The 20,347-nt window shown below is 41.9% G+C and overlaps 1 protein-coding gene across 1 annotated transcript; it reads left to right on the top strand.

Annotated features, from left to right (window-relative positions):
* Positions 1 to 12,640: 12,640 nt before the first annotated feature.
* On the top strand, positions 12,641 to 19,842 carry LOC110682878 (protease Do-like 1, chloroplastic). Its single transcript, XM_021859217.1, has 8 exons — positions 12,641 to 13,185; positions 15,603 to 15,725; positions 16,306 to 16,477; positions 17,266 to 17,303; positions 18,644 to 18,842; positions 19,038 to 19,190; positions 19,321 to 19,455; positions 19,535 to 19,842. The coding sequence occupies exons 1-8, from the start codon at positions 12,749 to 12,751 to the stop codon at positions 19,610 to 19,612; spliced, it is 1,335 nt and encodes a 444-aa protein (XP_021714909.1). The 5' UTR covers positions 12,641 to 12,748; the 3' UTR covers positions 19,613 to 19,842.
* The last annotated feature ends 505 nt before the right edge of the window (positions 19,843 to 20,347 follow it).

Here is a 20,347-nt window from a genome sequence, read left to right as displayed (position 1 = left end):
AAATTTAAGGCCCCATTTTAAAAAGTTGAACAGGACCCCATAAATAATTTGCAATTTTAGCCCCGGCACTGCTTATAACCCCTCTAAAACAAGCTGAAAATTAATTTAAAACCCTTACTTTTATTCCCAATTAATGGGTAATTAAAAAATCCTTTTAAGAAACATAATTCTAACCTTTATATAAAAATTCCAACTTTATAAAAACGACTATTTCACCAAATGCCACTGAGCAATTACGAAATTCACCAAATGCCATGAGCCTTTTCCTAATTCACCAAATGTCACCGAGTTTTACAAAAATTCACCGAGTGCCATTAATGACTGACGATCGTAAGTTGACCATTAGTTGACCCCACCACTTGCCATGTGTCACCTTCTGATTGGTCCGTTATTTTAAAAAATATGAAAAATAACAAAAAAATAGAAAAAAATAGCAAAAAATGAAAAAAAAAAAAAAAAACAAACCTGCTGCCAGCCAACCATTCCGGCCACCCCACCGCCAAACCCCCTTGCCGCCGAACCCCACCAGCCAGCACCAGCAGGCGCGCATCCCCTTTATGATTTCGGCCACCCCACCCTCCCCTTCCGATTTCAGTGCCACCAGCTAGCCCATTCTGGTAGCCCCTTTCCCCTCCCTTTCCTCACACCCCCTTTCCTCACACCAGAATAGAAGCATTTCCGTTTCCATTACCATTTCCATTCAATTTCAAGCTATCCACTCCATTAATCACCGAACTTTCTCTCTCCTCCGTTGACGGAACCGTATTCTCCCTCACAGCTCGAATTCGCCAAAATCTAAGGTTCCGCGAACTGCAACTTTAAAAGTTAAACCAGTAATAAAGGAGGCAAAAGGTTGATTAATTAAGCCTTTTGAGATTCGAGCAGAAGGTGGGCTTCTCCCCCTATTTTCGAGAGTTTGCACGGCTGAATTTGGGGTGTGAACCACCAGATCGAGGCAACACCTGTTGAAACAATCATAGCAGCAGAAAAGGAGTTCGCAAAAGGAACTTGAGTAGAGTTTTCCGATGAGTTCCCGGAATCAGAGTTTCCATCTCTAGCGAGAATTGTTGGAGATGAGGGGTTTCGCGGCGGGAAAGAGGAGGGGAGGGGGAGGGCTTGCTTCGGCGCCTGCCGGTGAGGGTGCAGGTCGCTGGCGGCAGGGTTTCAAGGTTCGGCGACAGGGAGCGGGTGGTGGAAGGGGTGGTGGCTGGGTGGTTTCAAGTTTTTTTTATTTTTTTTAAAAAATATTATTTTTTGGTCAAAACTAACCAATAAGAAGGTGACAGGTGGCAAGTGGTGGGGTCAACTAACGGTCAACTAACTGCCTTTAGTCATTAATGGCACTCGGTGAATTTTTGTAAAACTCGGTGGCATTTGGTGAATTTGGAAAAGGCTCATGACATTTGGTGAATTTCGCAATTGCTCAGTGGCATTTGGTGAAATAGCCGTTATAAAAACATGTAAAATTGTTGTAATTATGTTTAAAAACACCTATTTCAATAATTTCAACCAACTACAATTAATTTCCATCAATATACATTAATTTAGAAACCTAGGGTTTTCAATTTGGGGCTTTTTAATTCAAAAACTAGATCTGAAAATTATATACATAATAATCATAATCAAACATCATAAAAATCATTACAAAACCTAAAAATAACAATTGAATTAAGGCTAGATTAGAATTAAAACAAAAGAGTTTTTTTTTTGTTTTTTTTAAAAAAAACAAAAAACCGCACCACACGATGGGAGGGGGTTGCTGCCGCCCTCCACGCCGGCGGCTGCTGCTGGCCGCGGGGGGCCAACTAGTGGGAGGTTGTGATGGCGACCGACCACCTTGTGTGTGCGTGTGGGGTGTGTAAAATAAAGGGGAGGGGGAAAAATTACGGGAGAGAAAATGAGAAGAGAGAGAGTTTACATTTGGGTATTCTCCACCTTGGCCAAAATCTAACTTGCTCAAAAGATGGGTATATATACCCCCTCTCAAAATCCTCCTAAGTTTAATTTTCCTTTCTACCCTTAATGATTTCTTCTCCCATTCAAACTAGTCATTTGACTTTCTTTAAATACCATAGACTTAAAATTTCCTTTTATAAAATAATATGCCCCAAAGTTTCTAAACAATAAAATAAAATATTTTCAAAGCAATTAAAAAAATAAAATGGACCTGTAATTATATTAACCTTTGTAAATTTATAAATACCATAAATAATTCATTTCGAATTATTTGAATGTTTCATAAAATAATAATTTAAATTGAAATACGAATAAAAATATGGAGTATTACAACGATGATGATGGTTACCTTGCTTTCTATGGTAATTGATTAGGGGATTTTTATCCACCAAGCGCCGTTTGACAAGTGGACCAACCAGGTTCCGCCACGCGTCCTCCACGGACCACTTAAGACACGCCACGTGTCCACCCATGCCAAATGGGACAACCGGCCATCAAGGCCCATTTCAGTCTAGAAGCCCGATCGGCCCTAGGTTTACCTTAAACCTAGAGAGTTGCACGCTTCCCAAGGCTATAAATACTCGATTAATCCTCATTAATCAAGGGACCGAATAATTAACAGAACAGAGGAGAAACATTACGGAACACACTAATAACCGGCTGATCTCGCTAGCAAAGCAGATTACCTACATTAAATACTCTCACCTAGAGAGACCTTATTACTTTAATTTCTGTATTAATTACTCCTTAATCAGGTACTAACTTGACCGTTGGAGGCGGAGCTCTCAGGAGTCTCCGTTATTTTGCAGGTACAGGCGTCCGGTTCCAGTCTCGGAATTGTAGCTCTCCCGCAGGACATCAGAAAACCCCAAAACATTTGGCGCCGTCTGTGGGGAGAGTACTTCAGAGATGGCATCCAAGTCTGTACCGACCCCAGAAGAGAGGCGTCCCCTAGACGACCCTCAAGTTCAGTCGGACCATGATACCGAAAGTGAATTTGAAGTTGAAACTCATACAGCTCCAGACGGGACCCTAAGGGCCCGCCGTACCCGTCATACTGAAATAAGGGAACGGGAGTATCTTCAAACAGGAAGCGAGCCAGCAGGCGCACCGCTTGCTCGGCAACAGCCGACTGATGGGTCTGCTCCGATCACAAGGAACGAACTCATGACCTTCATGAGGGGATTCAAGGGAGAGATCCAAGAGTTGATCAACAAAAAACCGCCTGCTTCAGTCAAAGAGCAGGCGGCCAAAAAACCTTCCACTTCACTGAAGAGGAAGCCAGTTCAAGGGCGAGAGGCGACTCCCCATCCTAAATCTAAGAAGCGGGAGCCGTCTGCTCTTGATTTCACAAAACTCCGTTATCCTACGGGAAATAGGAAACCGGTTCGTCATATTCAGGCGGACGGGTCAAGGCAAACGTTCACAGATGCTCGGCACCTGCTAGAGCAGAAGAAGAGTGACCGATTATCAGAGTCGGCTTCTACTTCAAATTTTCAGGACAGTTTGCGAAATGCCTCGATGAGGCCAACTCAGTCGTACCATGAGAGTCAGTCAGGCGGCACCTCCCGTCAGTCTGGCTTTCATAGTGCGCAGGCGGTACCAAATTTGCCATTTGTGCCGCAACAACAATATTTTATGCAGCCACCTCCATTTGGTGGACCTGCAGCAAAAAACGTCCAACCTATGGACTGGCAGCTACGGCTGCTTAGACTTGGTGAACAGCCGTCGGCCTTCTCCAAGGAAATTACTGAAGCCGCTCAGCCAGCCAAAGTAAAAAATGTTTTAGTAGGCGCCTATGATGGCACTACTAACCCGGAAGACCATCTGATGGCATTCACCAACCTGATGTACCTTCAAGGGTTGGATGATCCCACTTGGTGCAAGTGTTTCCCAGCAACTCTCAAGGGAATTGCACAGCAATGGTTCGGCAACCTGCCGACTGGTTGTGTAAACAGTTTCAGGACGCTTGCTTACTTATTTGCCTCCAACTTTGCAATGAACATCCCTGCGAAGAAAACGACCCTTGATTTGGGAACAATTCAGCAGGGTGAAAAGGAGGGGCTTCGTTCCTACATCAGGCGGTTCAACCTGATGAGAATACAGATTCAAGGGTTACCGGATGAGGTAGCTTATACTGACTTTTTTAGAGGTCTCAAAGACGGGTCTACCTTCAAATTTGATTTAGTTCGAAAAAGGGTGGCGACTCTTCAAGAGGCCTTGATTGAAGCAGAAGCCTATATACAGGCGACTGATCTGTGTACAATGAAACAGTCGGACGGGAAGAGGTTCGACAATAGAGAAGGACGACAGAAACAGTCGTCCAACAAAGATGAAAAAAGAAAAGGGGTCTGGGCGGCTGATTCCTCTAAACAGCCGGCCAAGAAGAAAAAGGAATTCAAACCATACTCCCCAAAGTATGTGTTTAACAAGGATAACCAGTTTATCCTAAAAGAAATAAAGGGACGGCTCTCAATTGAGAAACCGCTCCCCATGAAGGGTTCTGCGAGCAACCGGAACCAAGACAAAATCTGTGCTTATCATGATGACATTGGTCATCACACCAACGACTGCATTAGTCTCATGCGGTACCTAGACCGCTTGGCTGATCAAGGTGATCTTGACACTTATGTCAAGAAATCTACGGGGAATACTTCCTCAAAAAAGCAGTCGGCCAAAAAGAATCAACAGGCCGACAGTTCCGATACAGATGATGCAGTCGTCTACACCATTGCAGGCGGCTTCTCAGGAGGCGGCCCCACTATTAGGGGCAACAAAGATAATATAAGGCGGTTAGATGTAAATTCCGTTCACCAAGAACGACCGTCCAAATATACATTTCCTGAGATTGTCATCACTGAAGAGGATCTAGGAGGAATAAGGGGGCCGCATGACGACCCTCTCGTTATTGAATGTAAAGTGGCCAACCAGAGAGTTGGTCGAATCCTCATAGATACTGGGAGCTCTTCAGATCTCATCAGCAGCAAATGTCTGTCAAAACTGAAATATCAGACGGACTGCATACATCCGGCCTCCCACCCTTTAATAGGGTTTGGAGGAGGAGTCGTCCACCCACTGGGACGAGTTGATCTACCCGTCCGCCTGGGCGAAAAAGGGGAAGGACGACACATGGTAGTCCGATTCCTAGTTGTAGAGGAACTCTCTGCCTACAACATGATTCTGGGTCGCCCAACCCTGAATAGTGCCAAGGCTGTTATAATCCCGTCACTTATGCTGCTTAAGTTTGAAAGGGACAATGGAACAGTCGGCTCCCTAAGGGGAGATCAGAGGATGGCCCGAGAGTGCTATCTCTCGGATGTCAAACCCACTGCTAAGGCCACTGGGTCAAGTGGAGAAAAAACAGACCTTGACAATGTCAAGGAAAGTGCGCCTGTTCAAGAAACAGGCGACAGAAAAAGAAAGGCGTCCCAAACAGAGTCCGCCAGAAAGGCAAGAAAATAGCAATCATTGGCAGAGGACCGGCCGGATGAGTTCCGCCCTCAGCCGGCTGGTGAGCATACGGACCTGATATTAGACGACTCCCGCCCTGACCGAACAGTCAAAGTTGGGACGACTGCTCTGAGAAACCTTGGTGATGACTTTCACAACCTGTTGAAAGAATACAAGGACATCTTTGCATTTGAAGTCCATGAAATGCCAGGCATTAGTCCTGATCTGGCAGTACACAAACTCGCTGTGGATCCGAAAAAGAAGCCGGTACGGCAAAAGAAGCGGAACCATGGTGAAGAAAGAGGTCAGGCGGCCGCCGCCGAAGTCAAAAAATTACTTGATGCAGGGTTCATTCGGCAATGTTACTTCCCAGATTGGGTTGCAAATGTGGTACTTGTTAAAAAGCCGAATGGCACCTGGCGAATGTGTGTAGACTACACAGACTTGAACAAGGCGTGCCCCAAAGACAGTTACCCTCTGCCCAAAATTGATAACCTGGTCGACTCAACAGCCGGCCATGCCTTGATGAGTTTTATGGACGCCTATTCTGGTTTTCATCAAATTCCTTTGTGGAAGAAAGATCAGGAGAAGACGGCCTTCGTCACTGATCAGGGATTATACTGTTATACGGTCATGCCGTTTGGTCTTAAGAATGCCCCGGCTACATTCCAACGAATGATAAACAGTGTTCTTTGATCAGATTGGGAGAAACGTCGAGGCATACATTGATGATATGATTGTTAAGACTAAACTTCAGAAAGATCATCTGACGGACCTCCGAGAAACTTTCGCCACACTCAGGCGGCACCATGTCATGCTCAATCCCAAGAAATGTGTATTTGGAGTTGAGTCTGGGAAATTTCTCGGATTCCTTATCAACCAGAGAGGAATAGAGGCGAACCCTGAGAAGGTACAGGCGGTCATTGACATGCAGTCGCCTCGTACCGTCCGAGAGGTTCAGAAGTTAACAGGTTGTCTGGCGGCCTTGGGAAGATTTCTAAGCCGATCAGGCGACAAATGCCTATACTTTTTCCAGGCAATTAAGAAAAAGGCAAGGTTTGAATGGGGGCCGGATGCTGAGGCCGCCTTCCAGAAATTAAAGGTTCACTTGCATTCCTTGCCAAGGCTGGTCAGCCCTTTGCCCAAAGAAAATCTCTACATGTACCTGGCCGTCTCTGATCATGCGTTAAGCGCGGTGCTCCTTGCTGAAAGGGACGGCTGTCAACTTCCGGTCTACTTTGTCAGTCACGTACTGAAAAATGCCGAGTTGAGGTATCCCCTAGTGGAGAAATTTGGTCTTGCACTCTTCATGGCTGTTAAAAAATTGAAGCCCTACTTTCTGGCACATGCAGTCGTCGTGTATACCGACCAACCGATCAAGCGGCCCCTTACCACCATGGAGTCCTCCGGACGAATGATCAAATGGGCCATAGAAATGCAGAGTCTCGAAGTTACTTTCGAGCCTAGAAAAGCAGTGAAGGGGCAAGCCTTTGCTGACTTTATTGTAGAGATGACTCGTCCTCCTGACTCTCAAGTTCCAGACCAAGTCTGGAAGGTATATGTGGACGGAAACTCTACTATTCAATTTTGTATTACGAGGGGCATGCCGTCTGTACCTTTACAGTCGGCTACTCTCCATTGAGTTTCACTCTTTATCTTTACAGGGGCATGCCGTCTGTTCCATTACAGTCGGCTACTCTCCCTCGAGTATTTTACTCACAATACTTAGCTAAAAAGTTTAGGGCCTGGCCGATCCTGTAACTAACAGGCGGCTACCCTTCTTTTACTTAGCACATACGTTCACCAAGAACATACCAAGGCCACTGGCCGAATGATCAGACCAGGCGCCTAGTCAACTGATCTAACTTTTAAAAACTAATCCGACCTGTCCCAACATTATAGCAGGCGTCCGGCGGCATCCATTCGGATGAAATTCGTCGCAGAGAGCAGCTCCCTTTTGGGTGGAACATTGTTCTATAAACTAATTACACGGCACCTATACGACTGTCCCAAAGGGCAACCACGTAGCCGTTTTTGATACAAGGATAACTCTATCACTAACCAAACCAGTGGTAGCAGTTGACATCTGAGTCAGATGACCGCCTGTATTACTTGGGATAAATGCAGGGGGTACCTATTGAGATAATAGCCAACAAACATTGGCGAATAAAGGGGTCTAGCCGGCCTACGCCGCCTGGTACCTCTACTTCTCAAACAAAAGTGACGGCGACTGAGTAACTCCAAAGTTAACTCATAGTCACTCCTTCAAATTTGGTATGGAACCTAAAAAGTTTGAGTCGTCCGCCTGTTTTATACAAACAAGGGCACTCGAACCCCTATTCCTACTGGATAACCTATTGAGTAAATAGCCAACAAACATTGGTAAATCAAGGGGTCTAGCCGGCCTACGCCGCCTGATACCTTTACTACTCAATCAAGATTGTGACGAAGACTAAGTAACTCCTATGTTAACTTAATAGTCACTCAAACTTAGTACTGAGCCTAAAAGGTACGAGTCGTCCACTTGTTTTTAATAAACAAAGGCTCTCAACCAATACTCTTGCTAGGTTAACAAATAACAAATTAGAGGCCAACATTGGCAATAAAGGGAAACAACCGGTACCCGCCGCTTGTTTTCCTACTTAAATTCCTTGGCTACTTGGTAATTCTATTTACTTGGTCAAATTGAATAAAGAGTTCGAATACCGATTGATTAAATGGCCGACTGATCATCTATCCTGGAAACAGACAACCAGTCGTCCAGGGGCATAGGCGGCATACTTACTATTTGTACCTGTCTTAACGTTCGGCCATACACAACAGTCTGTCTAGTGAGCAAATTTCAAATACTTAGACAAATTTGAATAAAAACAAAAAAATTTGATTAAAATGAGCCGGCCATAAAAGACCAGCAGAATATTCAAAACCCCGGCCCCCTGGCCGGGTAATTACAAAGCAAACGGCACGCAGGCCGTGAAAAGAAAAAATATACTTAAAGCTTAAGAAGGGGGCAGTTCAGTATCAGCAGCAGCCGCCTGGTCAGCACTCTTCTTGCTGGACTCGGCCTTCGCTGCATCATCTTTTGATGCCTTTCCCCCAAGTGGCACAAGCGCCACAACCGGCTCTTCCTCCTCCAACGCAACGTCCATCGCCTCTTCTTCAGCAGCCGCCAGGATCTGTTGATTATATATTTCCGAACACTGGCGGTACGTTCTTTCCCATGAGGCAAAGTCGGCACTGGGGAACAGTCGTTCCCAGGTCATGCGTTGGATTTGGGCGGAGTCTTCCACCATCTCCCGGACGAGCTCTTGTTTTTCTTGCTCGGCCTTGTCCGAGAGCTCTTGGGTAAGACTCTTCTCCTGGTTCACCAGGCGTTCTTTTACGTTAGCCAAAGATTTCTCCATGGCTTCGTAAGAGTGCATTTTCTGGCGAAGGGGTTTCAGCTCGGCTTTAAATTTGGTGACGGTCCCCTCCAGCTCGTCAACCTTCTTTTGGGCCGCCTCTAGCTGAGCCCGAACAGCGGCGGTCGCCTGCGCCTGATAATAAAGAAGATCAATGGTCAGTACTTCATTTTGGGCAATTTGAAACATTGCTTTATCACAGCTGGAGGCGGCCATAGCCTTTGCGGCCTTTACCTCTTTGTTTTTCCGATCAATCGGCTTGCGAAGGCTGTTGACTCGGAGCAGGGCCTAAGTACAAAGAAAAACAGGCGTCAGTTTCCAATCAAAAGGGTTAACAGGCGTCCTGGAACTTCAAAAGGGTATACCTCAGCTAGGATCCCCGAAATTCCATCGAGGTCAAGGGTGCCGGCACCCTTGACCGCCTCCCTGTCAGAGGGAGGAACTACTTTAACCATTGACTTGGCTACCTCAACCAAGTCAAGTCCCTGGGGGCCGGCTGCATTAAGCAAAAGGAAAAACAAGTTAGACCTAATCAAGAAGGAAGCAAGAGTGAGTTTTTACAAGCAAGTGTCCATACATCTAGGCGGCCCCGCCTGGGTTTTTGAGGAAGTGGCCGGCTGCTTCTCAGCCGCCACTGTTTTCCTGGAAGACCCAGGAGAGCTTGCAACAGTCGTTCTCCGGGCCTTGGGGTCCGGCTGTTGCGAGGAAGAAGCCCTTGGAGTGCCAGACTGAAAACAAAAAGAGTTAGTATATGCATAATACAACTTAAAGGGGAAGAGTTTTCAAAGCTGACCAAGGGTGCCTCCTTGCTGGGGGAGTCGGCGTACGACTGCTTCATTAGCGAAACCCGCAGCATGGCCGCCGCAGTCTTAGATGCTGTTATTTTACTCATGGCGTCGGCTGAAAGAAATAAACAGCAAAGTTAGTAAAAATCCCAAGTAAACAAGGCGTGAAAAAACAGAGTATTCGTCAGGCCGGCTACCTCTAGAGCACCGACTGCCGAGGCCACAGGCGGCCAAGAAGTACTCATCATAGAGCCACTTGAAGCTCGGGACGCAGTGTAGGGGTACTTGCTCTCGTACCCCTGAAGTAGAGTTCACCCTAGTCTCTACTTTGAAGAGTCCTTTGTCTAGGATCTCTCTTTTAGCCTTTGGGGGAACAGGCGGCATGCTGCGGCCGCCTGCAAGAAGAGGCGGATCCCTGTTCCACTTGTTAAAACGTTTGTTCAGCTCCGTGTCTGAACTCTCGATAATAAGGAAGGTGTTCCGCCAATCCTTCCATTTGTTTGCCTTACCTCTCGTCATGAGGTAACCCCTGTGGCTTGTTAGTTGATACCAGCCGGTACCTCCCGACTTAGGGGTCCGGCTGAGATAGTTCATGTGGGCGAAAGCCTCAAAACTTGGCTCCACCCCGTTCAGTTCGCACCCGGCCACATAGCCGAGTACGTTTACCCAAGAGTTGGGGGCTAACTGCCATAACCCCAGATCATACCCATCTAAAATCCGCTGAACAGCCGGATGTAATGGGAAGCGCAGACCAGCTTTGATGGCCGCCACATAGCAGCCAAAACAGCCGTCACCATAGCTGGTACCAGCCGGCCAGACGACAGTATCTTCTGGATCCGGCACAAACAGTAAATACTCCGGGCCCATTTTGTGGTTAGCAATAAAGCTCGCCACGTTGTCTCGCATGGTTGCGATCCGGCCCCGGGGCACCCTGCAGTAGTAGGGGGTGTTTTCCTCTCTGTAAGAGGCGGACGGCTCTGCCCAATTATCCCCCTTCTCCACTGCATGGGAACTTCTCGCCTCTTGTAGGCGGTTATGTTTTTCTTCTGAGTCAGAAGAACTATGGTCAGAAGAACTATGGTCAGAAGAGCTGGAATCGGACTCGTCCCCTGACGAGTCCGAAGAGGACGACGCCTCCCCTCTCCTAGAGGGGCCCGCCTCCTCTCCCTTAGAAGGAGCAGAAGGTAAATTAGACATGTCCACGGTTAGATGAGAAGGGAACACCTTGGTCCCTCTCTCAGAACTGTCAGCTTGACAGTCGCCTCGTTCCACATCTGGCGCCTGGTCAGATGTTTCGCTAAGGAGTACCCTTTGGGAGGAGCCGTCTGAGTTTGATATTCTAGCAGTCTTTTTTGTTCTGGCCATCACGTTCTGCATAGACACAGATTCAGTCGGACTTTGTATAAAGGGCAAAGATGGGTCCAGAAAAGGGCAGGCGGCACTCCTAGTCCTAGATTCAGCCGTCCCCGGTGACCGGCTGATCACTAACTTAGGGCGTGTCGTGTGCTTCCATGGTGCCATTTCAAAAAATAAAAAGAAAATTAAGAGTAAGAGAACTGAGTTACCTTAACGGATGACAGTTGATGAAGTCCTGAAAGTTCGGGTCAGTCGGCTTGTCAGAACAGGCGGTAGGCAGAAAAAGTCCGAAAATGTCAGATCAAGTTCAGGGGTCCGAATGTTCTCGCACAAATTCTCAAATGTGAAAATGACCGAAGTCAGCACTTCCTTTTATAGGCAAAATGAGAAGACGAAGGGTCGCTTCCGAATTCAAATTTGGGCGGGAGAATCTCCCGGCCGTCTGCAAGGTGACACCTGTAACGGGCCGTCGCCTGTCACCGTGCGACACCTGTCACAGGCGACACGTGACCAGTCGCGTGCCACCTGTGAGGGGCAAATGATTAGGGGATTTTTATCCACCAAGCGCCGTTTGACAAGTGGACCAACCAGGTTCCGCCACGCGTCCTCCACGGACCACTTAAGACACGCCACGTGTCCACCCATGCCAAATGGGACAACCGGCCATCAAGGCCCATTTCAGTCTAGAAGCCCGATCGGCCCTAGGTTTACCTTAAACCTAGAGAGTTGCACGCTTCCCAAGGCTATAAATACTCGATTAATCCTCATTAATCAAGGGACCGAATAATTAACAGAACAGAGGAGAAACATTACGGAACACACTAATAACCGGCTGATCTCGCTAGCAAAGCAGATTACCTACATTAAATACTCTCACCTAGAGAGACCTTATTACTTTAATTTCTGTATTAATTACTCCTTAATCAGGTACTAACTTGACCGTTGGAGGCGGAGCTCTCAGGAGTCTCCGTTATTTTGCAGGTACAGGCGTCCGGTTCCAGTCTCGGAATTGTAGCTCTCCCGCAGGACATCAGAAAACCCCAAAACAGTAATTAAACGTCATGAAAAGGCGGCTCATCTTGCTCAAAAGCCATCCGAACTCGAATTAGTATAAAAAATCATTGACAATTGTCATGAAAAGTACATAAGCATTTACGTTACCTTGGTTTAGACAATTTCCAAAAGGTTTTTTCGTGGCAACTAGTATTGAAAATGATCTTACAAAAGAAAAGACTAACTTACTTAAACTACTAATTTTTTTTAATCTCTCCTACTAACCATTAAATATATTCCAATAAAAAAAATATCCCAAGTAACTATACTTATATAAATTCACCTATGATCCCTATCTTATAATTTTCCTAAAACTTTGTACACGTTCTAGCATGTTGATTATTACGAAACAGAGGAAGTAAATAAGTAAATCACCAATTTTTATATGTGGCTGATTACATCGTTCATTGTTACAAGTACTTTTCGGTCAATGTTACAGGGGTTAATTCGTCAGTATTATAAGAGTTACTTGTTCAGTATCATAAGAGTTACTCGGTCAATCCATATGAGTTACTTTATTATTTTACAAACGCTCACATATTGGCCACGCACTATAAATTAATATCCCCACATACAACGGCTATAAACTACGGAGTAGAAGAGCAATAAAAAAATATAAAGATATCCTCCATATTGCCGAAGTTACAAGAAGAGGAATGATGACCACAAGTCCACAAGTACAAGAAGCAAGCAACTCCCCACCAAAAAAACTAAAGAAAAACAATCTTTAGAAGGCACTTGTCATCAATGCAAGGGATGGCAGCTACAACTACGATTGCCTATTCCTCTTTCTCTTCAACCATCTCTCGCTTCTTTATCAGAAATCAAACCACCAAGAACACTATCACTAGTAATAGCAATACCAGTTGTAGCAACAATATCATTCCCTTCAAAACTCGGGTTAATCGAACACCAAAGATAATAAGTGAATCCCAATCATCATTCTTCTCAACTAAGCAAGATTCAACCGCCTGTAAATCCGCAATTGCCTCAACATTGGATTCACTCTTTGTGGTATGCACTTCAATGGCTTTGTCGCTCTCACTGATTGTCGCCGATGTTGACCCGGCATTGGCGTTTGTGGTCAGCACGCCACGGAAATTGCAAACCGATGAGCTCGCTACTGTTCGTCTTTTCCAAGAGAATACACCTTCTGTTGTTTATATCACCAATCTGGCTACTAAGTATGCTTTAATTTTGCTATTATTTAATTTTTGTTTAAAGAAAATATTTACTGCTTTAATTGGAAATTCATTGCAACAATTACATTTTAAGCAAGTTTCTAGTATTGATAGTTTTGTTGCAAGGAAATCTAAATACTTGTTTCAACTATTGCTAATAAGCTCGCATAGATTTTGGGTATTTAGAAAATAGAACAAAGGAAGTAGATTATATATGTGTCAAACTTTACTTGAACTTGGAAGAACATAGTATAAACTTTAGAAAATAATCTCAAGTGCATTTATTTTGTTATTGGACTCTTCATTTGGCATATAATGTATCTGTGTCGGACGCTTAATACTTGGGCACTTCATAAAATATATAGTTTAGTTGACTCTTATTAGGTCTGTTTGTCCACTGTTAGTTTTATTCGGGACTTTCTTTGGTTGGGGGGTTGTGTTGAAGAAGGATCATTGTTTCGTGCAATTTTGTCTGCTGGTCGAGGTCTTGAGGAAACTACAAGGGTTAGGATTCGGCAAAGTAGTGTCTAAGATAATAGTGTATACTAAATCGAGATAGTGGCTATGGATAGGGGTGAACACCGGTCCGGATCCGGACCGTAACCGTGTTGAACCTGAACCGGATTGGACCGGTTTACGCGGACCGGCAATGGACTTGAATCTACCGGTCCGATACAGGTCTAGGTATTATATGTACACCCCTAGCTAGGAGTGAACACCGGTCCAAATCCGGACCAGACTTGAACCGGTTTACACGGATCGGTAATGGACTTGAATCTTCCGGTCCGCTTCAGATCCGGGTATTTTATGTACACCCCTAGCGGACATTAATGGGTTACAGGAGTTTGTTTTGCTGAAGTTGTGCTAAGGGTTGAAAGACTTGAAACCATTGTCAACTATATTAAGTCTATTTTTTGATGTAGGTATCTCAAATCTTTTACGTAGTATTTATTTATTTATTTATTTTATTTTTATTTTTAATAGTTTTCTATAGGCTTGTACAAAACTATTCGAAAATCCAATAATGCGATCCGCAACCGATCCGAATTTTTGGATATCCGATCCGAGTTTTCATTTTGAATTAGATATCCAATCTGAAAAGGTGGATATCGGATGCGGATTTAGATATTGATTTTCAAAATTCGGATATCCAATATCGGGAATATAAAGGCTGAAATATATATATAATTTTAAATTATTCATATAAAACAACTGACCCTGTATTATTAACTTATTATGATATTCTTAATATATTTGATGATAATTTTTATTGCAAAAAGATTACTATTTTGTTAAAATATGTTGTATAAGTTAACGATAAAAAAGTGGTAAAATTAGTGAAATTTAGAAAGTAATCATAATTAATTTTACTTAATATTGGATAATGGATATCCAAACATCCAATCCGAAAATTTTGGATATCCGAAATTTCCGAAATTTTCGGATCGGATTTGGATATCAGTTTCTGATATCCGAATTTTCGGATATCCGATCTGTGAACAGGCCTAGTTTTCTAGAGTCGCTTTAGAGTTTTAGTTTATTCTGCATTACATTCAACCCCATTTTAGGCGTCCAGGACTTTCATACTTTGTAGGCACACAGTCTCTTAGATGGAGCTTAGCTTTATACATTAAATTTCTGTAAAACATATGAATTTTATTAAAAATCTCACTGTTGCTTTATTGGTTTAAACTTCAAACTATCTTATCATGGTGACAAAGATTTATGGACACTTGAAGAGATAGCTATAGCAAGTTGTATCCCAATCATAAAACCAAGAATGTTTTCATTAAAGACACTGATCCACAATTCTGTTTGGAGCCCCTTGAAGACTTATCGAATTAATCAATCAATGAAATTGCTGAACATTTATTGTTCTAGCTACTTCTTTAGACAACCCACAATCTGAATAATAAAAGTGTACTGACCATTTAAAAGCAATATCAAAATAACCCTTAAGGCCCCATTTGGTTTGATGTAAAATGTTTTCATGGAAAATAATTTTCCCATTTTACTTTGTTTGGTTTGTGAAGGGGTAGAAATCAATTTTCCTAATGGTGGAAAATTGCATCCTTAATGATGGAAAACATTTTCCCTTACAAAACAAGGGAAGTCACATTTTCCTCCCTCCTCCTTACCTCCTTTTTATTTTCCACTCATCCATCCTCACATTCCCACTCCTATTTTGATTTTTCTTGAACTTTTCTTGTATGAAACCAAACAAAGAAAAACTAATTTGCAATTGTGCTTCCATGAAAACTGATTTTTCATTGAAAATGTTTTACATCAAACCAAACGGGGCCTAAATGTAGGTTTAGTTTCCATCTATGAATATAACAGTTGCATGAGTTTACATTGGATTTAGTTTTCTGGGTTGTAAAATTTGATGGTTATGAATTTTGTATTGGCTTGTGAAATAGACAGGATGCGTTTACGTTGGATGTGTTAGAGGTTCCTCAGGGATCTGGATCAGGCTTTATTTGGGATACAGAAGGTCACATAGTCACCAATTATCATGTGATTCGTGGTGCTTCTGATCTCAGGTTTGTTGTTCAATACTATTGTGCAATGTTTCCCATTGCGTCACAGCCCTGCTTACCTTTTTTGGATTCTTTTGTCTTCTATCATTTGAAAGTACTATCTAATTTTCTAAAGTTGATGCTGCTATGAGTGCTACCTCTTCATCCCAGTAGCAGTCCTGAATTTTCTATTTCTTTTTTCCAATATCAAATTTCGGATCCTGCATAATTATTGTGAGAGAAAGGGAGTATGATCTTTGGATGTACAATGTATATGTAGGTGTTACCCTTTTATATATCGAACTGGAGAATATTTAAATCTTTAATATAATTATAGCAACGTTGAGTGAATGAGGGTTAAAGAAACCCTGATCCCTTAGCCCACAGTCATTCCCCCCAAAGCAAAGTGGGTCACATGTCACATTCTCATTGGCTACTTTGTGTGACAACATCCCTTCGGCCGGTTCCTTCACCCCCTACTTAAGCTCTGTGCTTGCTTGAATTCATGAGTAATGAAGGGCTAGCTTGTTGTGCATTACTTTGATCATCATTTTCAGGTGATGTATAAATTTTTTAGAACTAAAATGTTGTTAGTGATTTACAGGGTCACTCTTGCTGACCAATCTACTTACGAGGCCAAAGTTGTTGGGTATGACCAAGACAAAGATGTTGCTGTTTTGCGCATTGATGTACCTAAAGATAAATTGAGACCAGTACCAATTGGTGTCTCTGCAGACTTGCTTGTTGGTCAGAAAGTCTTTGCTATTGGGAACCCAGTAAGTTTTTTATTTTTTTTTTTATTTTTTTTTTCTTTTGATATAGGGGAACTCAGTAAGCTATATGACCTATTATGCAGCAAAAAGCCAAAAATTACTGGTCTTGCCTGTTTGGTTGTTGACACTTTTTTCATGATGTTGTTGAGAGGGGTTTTGATGACATGTACTCATCTCTGTTTTCGCTAGTAGTTTAGTTTCAAACTTCTTGTCATATATTTGAATTAGTGATAGGCTTTTAAGTATTCTACAATCTTGTATGTTTTACCAAATATTTGTTGACTAAAATTTCAGTCTAATATCCATTCCTGTAGAATGCATGAAATGAGTATATGCTGCAATTATAAATAATGCTAATGAAAAAATTAAATACAGAGCATACAATAAAGTAAATAAATATAAAAAGTAAAAACTTGTTTTACATTTCAACTTTGCATATTATCCGTTTTTTGTATGTAAAAGTACTATTTCTGGTTTAGTGCATTTAATGATGATCACTTGTCAATAGTTTCATTAGATTAAAGTTGTCCCCTTTATCTAATCACGGTGTGGCTCTAAGGGCTGCAAATTATATAGATAACTGTTCCAAATAATCCAGACATGGCCTCTTATTTACCCTAAAGATCTGTTAAATAGCCCTTTATAAGTCCCTAAGATTCCTAAAATACTCTGCAGATAGGTCTCGCAAAAGTTAATGTCAGCTTACATAATCTATTAGTATTTTATGAGTATATATTTATTGTGAATTACATTTGTTAACTAATATCTGTATATTTAATGAATATATGCAGTTTGGACTTGACCATACGCTGACAACAGGTGTTATAAGGTAAATAAAATTTTCATTTAATAGCTTGAAGGTTTGGGCCTGGCTTTGGGGAAGGTAGATAAGTAAGAAATGATTCCTATCATTGGAAATTTTTCCTTAACTACTGAGAGTTTGTTTTTGTGGAGTAATTCCCAGCTATAGTGTAAATTATACTCCGTACTACTATTAAAGTTGAGATGTTACTCATCAGATACTTCTATTAGTGATCAAGCATCAAATTTTATCAATGTTTATTACGTGAATGCTGTTTTGTATAGGATTATTGTCTTCATGTGAAAAGTAAAGCTCTAGGATGGGCCAACACCTAGTAACATGTGTTTTGAAATACGTACTCTTTTTAAAGCCTATTCATATGAAGACTATTGTTGTTATATTGTAAGAAATAATTCTTTGGGCACTTCTAATGTTTTTAACCCTTATTTTCTTACACAATAACCATAAAAGGTGCCAATACTATCTTCAACTTGGCTTTAGCATGCATATTAACAAAACAACAAAAGAAATAAACGTAGCTATCTTGAGGGTAGGGGTAGGCCAAAAGTGGTTAAATGTGAATGAAATTCTGAAAGTAGACAAAGAGAGAACAAGTAGTAAGACTAAGAAATTAATACAACGATTGCAAATCTGATGTGAAACAACCTGGATTAAAAAAAAAAAAAAAAAAAAAAAAAAAACAAAACTCATATTCTTATTTCTTAAGCTTAACTACTCCCCAAAGACCTCTTAGGTTTCCAAAGGATTGTGGTGCAATTGTTGGACTCGAAATCTTCCATACAAGGGTTTTTTTTATTTCCCTTTTTTTTTTTTTTGTAATGAGTTACCCTTGTGGTTTTGAAAAATTGCCAAACAACCTTACATATTGCAATAATTCACCTTGTAATATTTGAGATTTGAATGAAAGTTTATAGTTTTAAAGGTATGGAGTGAACTTTGAAGACTATTAGGGTACCTCATACATTATGAAAACCATGGGTAGCTTAGATAAAGCATGGACCAAGTATAAAATGGTTTTTGTTATAAAAGGTAGTATAGTTAACTTAATTGAAAGCATATGGTCCAAAACTCTAGAATCATAATGATGAAGTGATACTGTAAAATTTATTAATTCTTGCTGCTATAAAAGTGTGCTTCCATTGTGTTTGAACTGTTATCTTGATTGCAACCTCAGCTACTACTTAATCTACCTGGCCAAGTAAAACTGCAATTCAATGAACCTGGAATTTTTATTTGTTTGTCTTAGCTTTAACCTGTAAATTGCAGTATTTTGATGCCCTTTAATGATAGCATTTTGGAAGCTAAAAAGGCTACTTGTGTGACCACTTTCAATGTGTTTAATGTAGTGGGCTCAGAAGGGAAATCAGCTCTGCTGCAACAGGGCGTCCAATTCAGGATGTTATACAGACTGACGCTGCTATAAATCCTGGTAACAGTGGAGGTCCACTTCTTGATAGTTCTGGCAATCTCATCGGGATAAATACTGCTATATACTCTCCTTCTGGTGCATCTTCTGGTGTTGGTTTTTCAATCCCTGTTGATACTGTAGGTTTTCAACTCTGCCTTTGTCAAGATCTGGAGGGTTTTTTGGGGGGCGGGGGGCGGGAGGCATTGCTTGAAATCTCATCACCTGTGTTAATATATTCTTTCAGTTTATCTTTTCTCCCTTTATTTATTATTTACCTTTTCTCTCTGTGGAGGTAGAAAAGGATGACATGTCTTTTGTCATTTAATTTTCAGGTTGGTGGCATCGTAGATCAGCTTGTGAAATATGGGAAAGTTACAAGACCGATCCTGGGGATTAAATTTGCCCCAGATCAATCAGTGGAGCAACTAGGAGTTAGTGGAGTGCTTGTGCTAGATGCTCCACCAGAAGGTCCTGCTGGCAAAGCGGTATATTTCTGATAAATGTTAACTTACACTGATAAATATCGTTGTGCTTCAAGCATTCCACTTGAGCTGCTGAAAGACGGTTGCATTTTATTGGTGGAATTTGACTTAGGTTGTTCTTATGTTACTACAGGGCCTTCTATCTACAAAACGTGATGCCTATGGACGACTTATACTAGGGGATATAATAACATCAGTGAATGGCAAGAAAGTTACTAATGGTAGCGATTTGTACAGAATTCTTGACACCTGCAAAGTAGGGGATAAGGTATGCTTCTACTATGGTCTCCCTTTATTGGATCCTCATCTATTATATTCTAGCAGGGACTTATTGTTTCATCTTGTAGGTGACTGTGGAGGTTTTACGAGGTGATCACCAAGAGAAAATACCTGTTATCCTCGAACCTAAACCCGATGAGTCATAGTTAATCTTAGGATTCCTTGTATAATGTATGCTATGTAAATTTGGGAAATGGCTATTTGGTGGTAATAACCATGTATAATGTATGTCATATAAATTGGGAACTGGCCATTGGTGGTAATTGACTCTGAATGATGCTCATTTGTATAGAATTATTGTATAAATTCCTACTACTGAAGTTAGTATAGGGTCTTGCAATACAGGGCGGCAATCAAGTTTGTGTTTGGGTCAATCTATTTTTTATTTTTTAATTTTTTAATTTTTAATTTTTTAAGGACAACCCCTAAGGACAACTAATTTTCATTAATAGGAAGGTTAGAGTTCAAAAAATAAACAATACAATTTATACAAGACGGAAATTCCGATAACCAAATAGTTCTACCCGGCACCCCAGACAAGCAATAAGCTAGCTCGTATGCCACTTCATTACCCCTACAGATGAAACTCTAATACATGCTCCCAAAAGAACTATAAACATAATTTATATCATCAACAACTAGATGAAACTACTGTTGGAGTAAAGAAATTAAAAGAACTTGATAAGTTTACTTCATGAGTAAGTTGTGGCGGCCTATTTGGTTTGCCCACGGGTGGATTATGGAGTAGATTTTTGTAGGATTTATGACTAATAACAATTAATAATAGAACAGCTTATCTGATTTGATGTCGTGGCGTGACATAGCATCACTGCCCTAAAGTCGAATTTGCTCCGTACTTGTACATACGGACTCATAGCAAT

Source organism: Chenopodium quinoa, unplaced genomic scaffold, assembly GCF_001683475.1.
Source record: "Chenopodium quinoa cultivar QQ74 unplaced genomic scaffold, ASM168347v1, whole genome shotgun sequence".
NCBI lineage: Eukaryota > Viridiplantae > Streptophyta > Magnoliopsida > Caryophyllales > Amaranthaceae > Chenopodium > Chenopodium quinoa.
The sequence above is the reverse complement of the archived record's forward strand: the minus strand, read 5'-3'. Positions and strand labels throughout refer to the sequence as shown.

Coding starts and splice junctions, on each gene's coding strand:
- LOC110682878 (XM_021859217.1), top strand. CDS start 12,749: ATGCAAGGGATGGCAGCTACAACTACGATTGCCTATTCCTCTTTCTCT. Junction 16,478..17,265: donor TCTTTGCTATTGGGAACCCA/GTAAGTTTTTTA, acceptor GAATATATGCAG/TTTGGACTTGACCATACGCT. Junction 19,191..19,320: donor AAGGTCCTGCTGGCAAAGCG/GTATATTTCTGA, acceptor ATGTTACTACAG/GGCCTTCTATCTACAAAACG.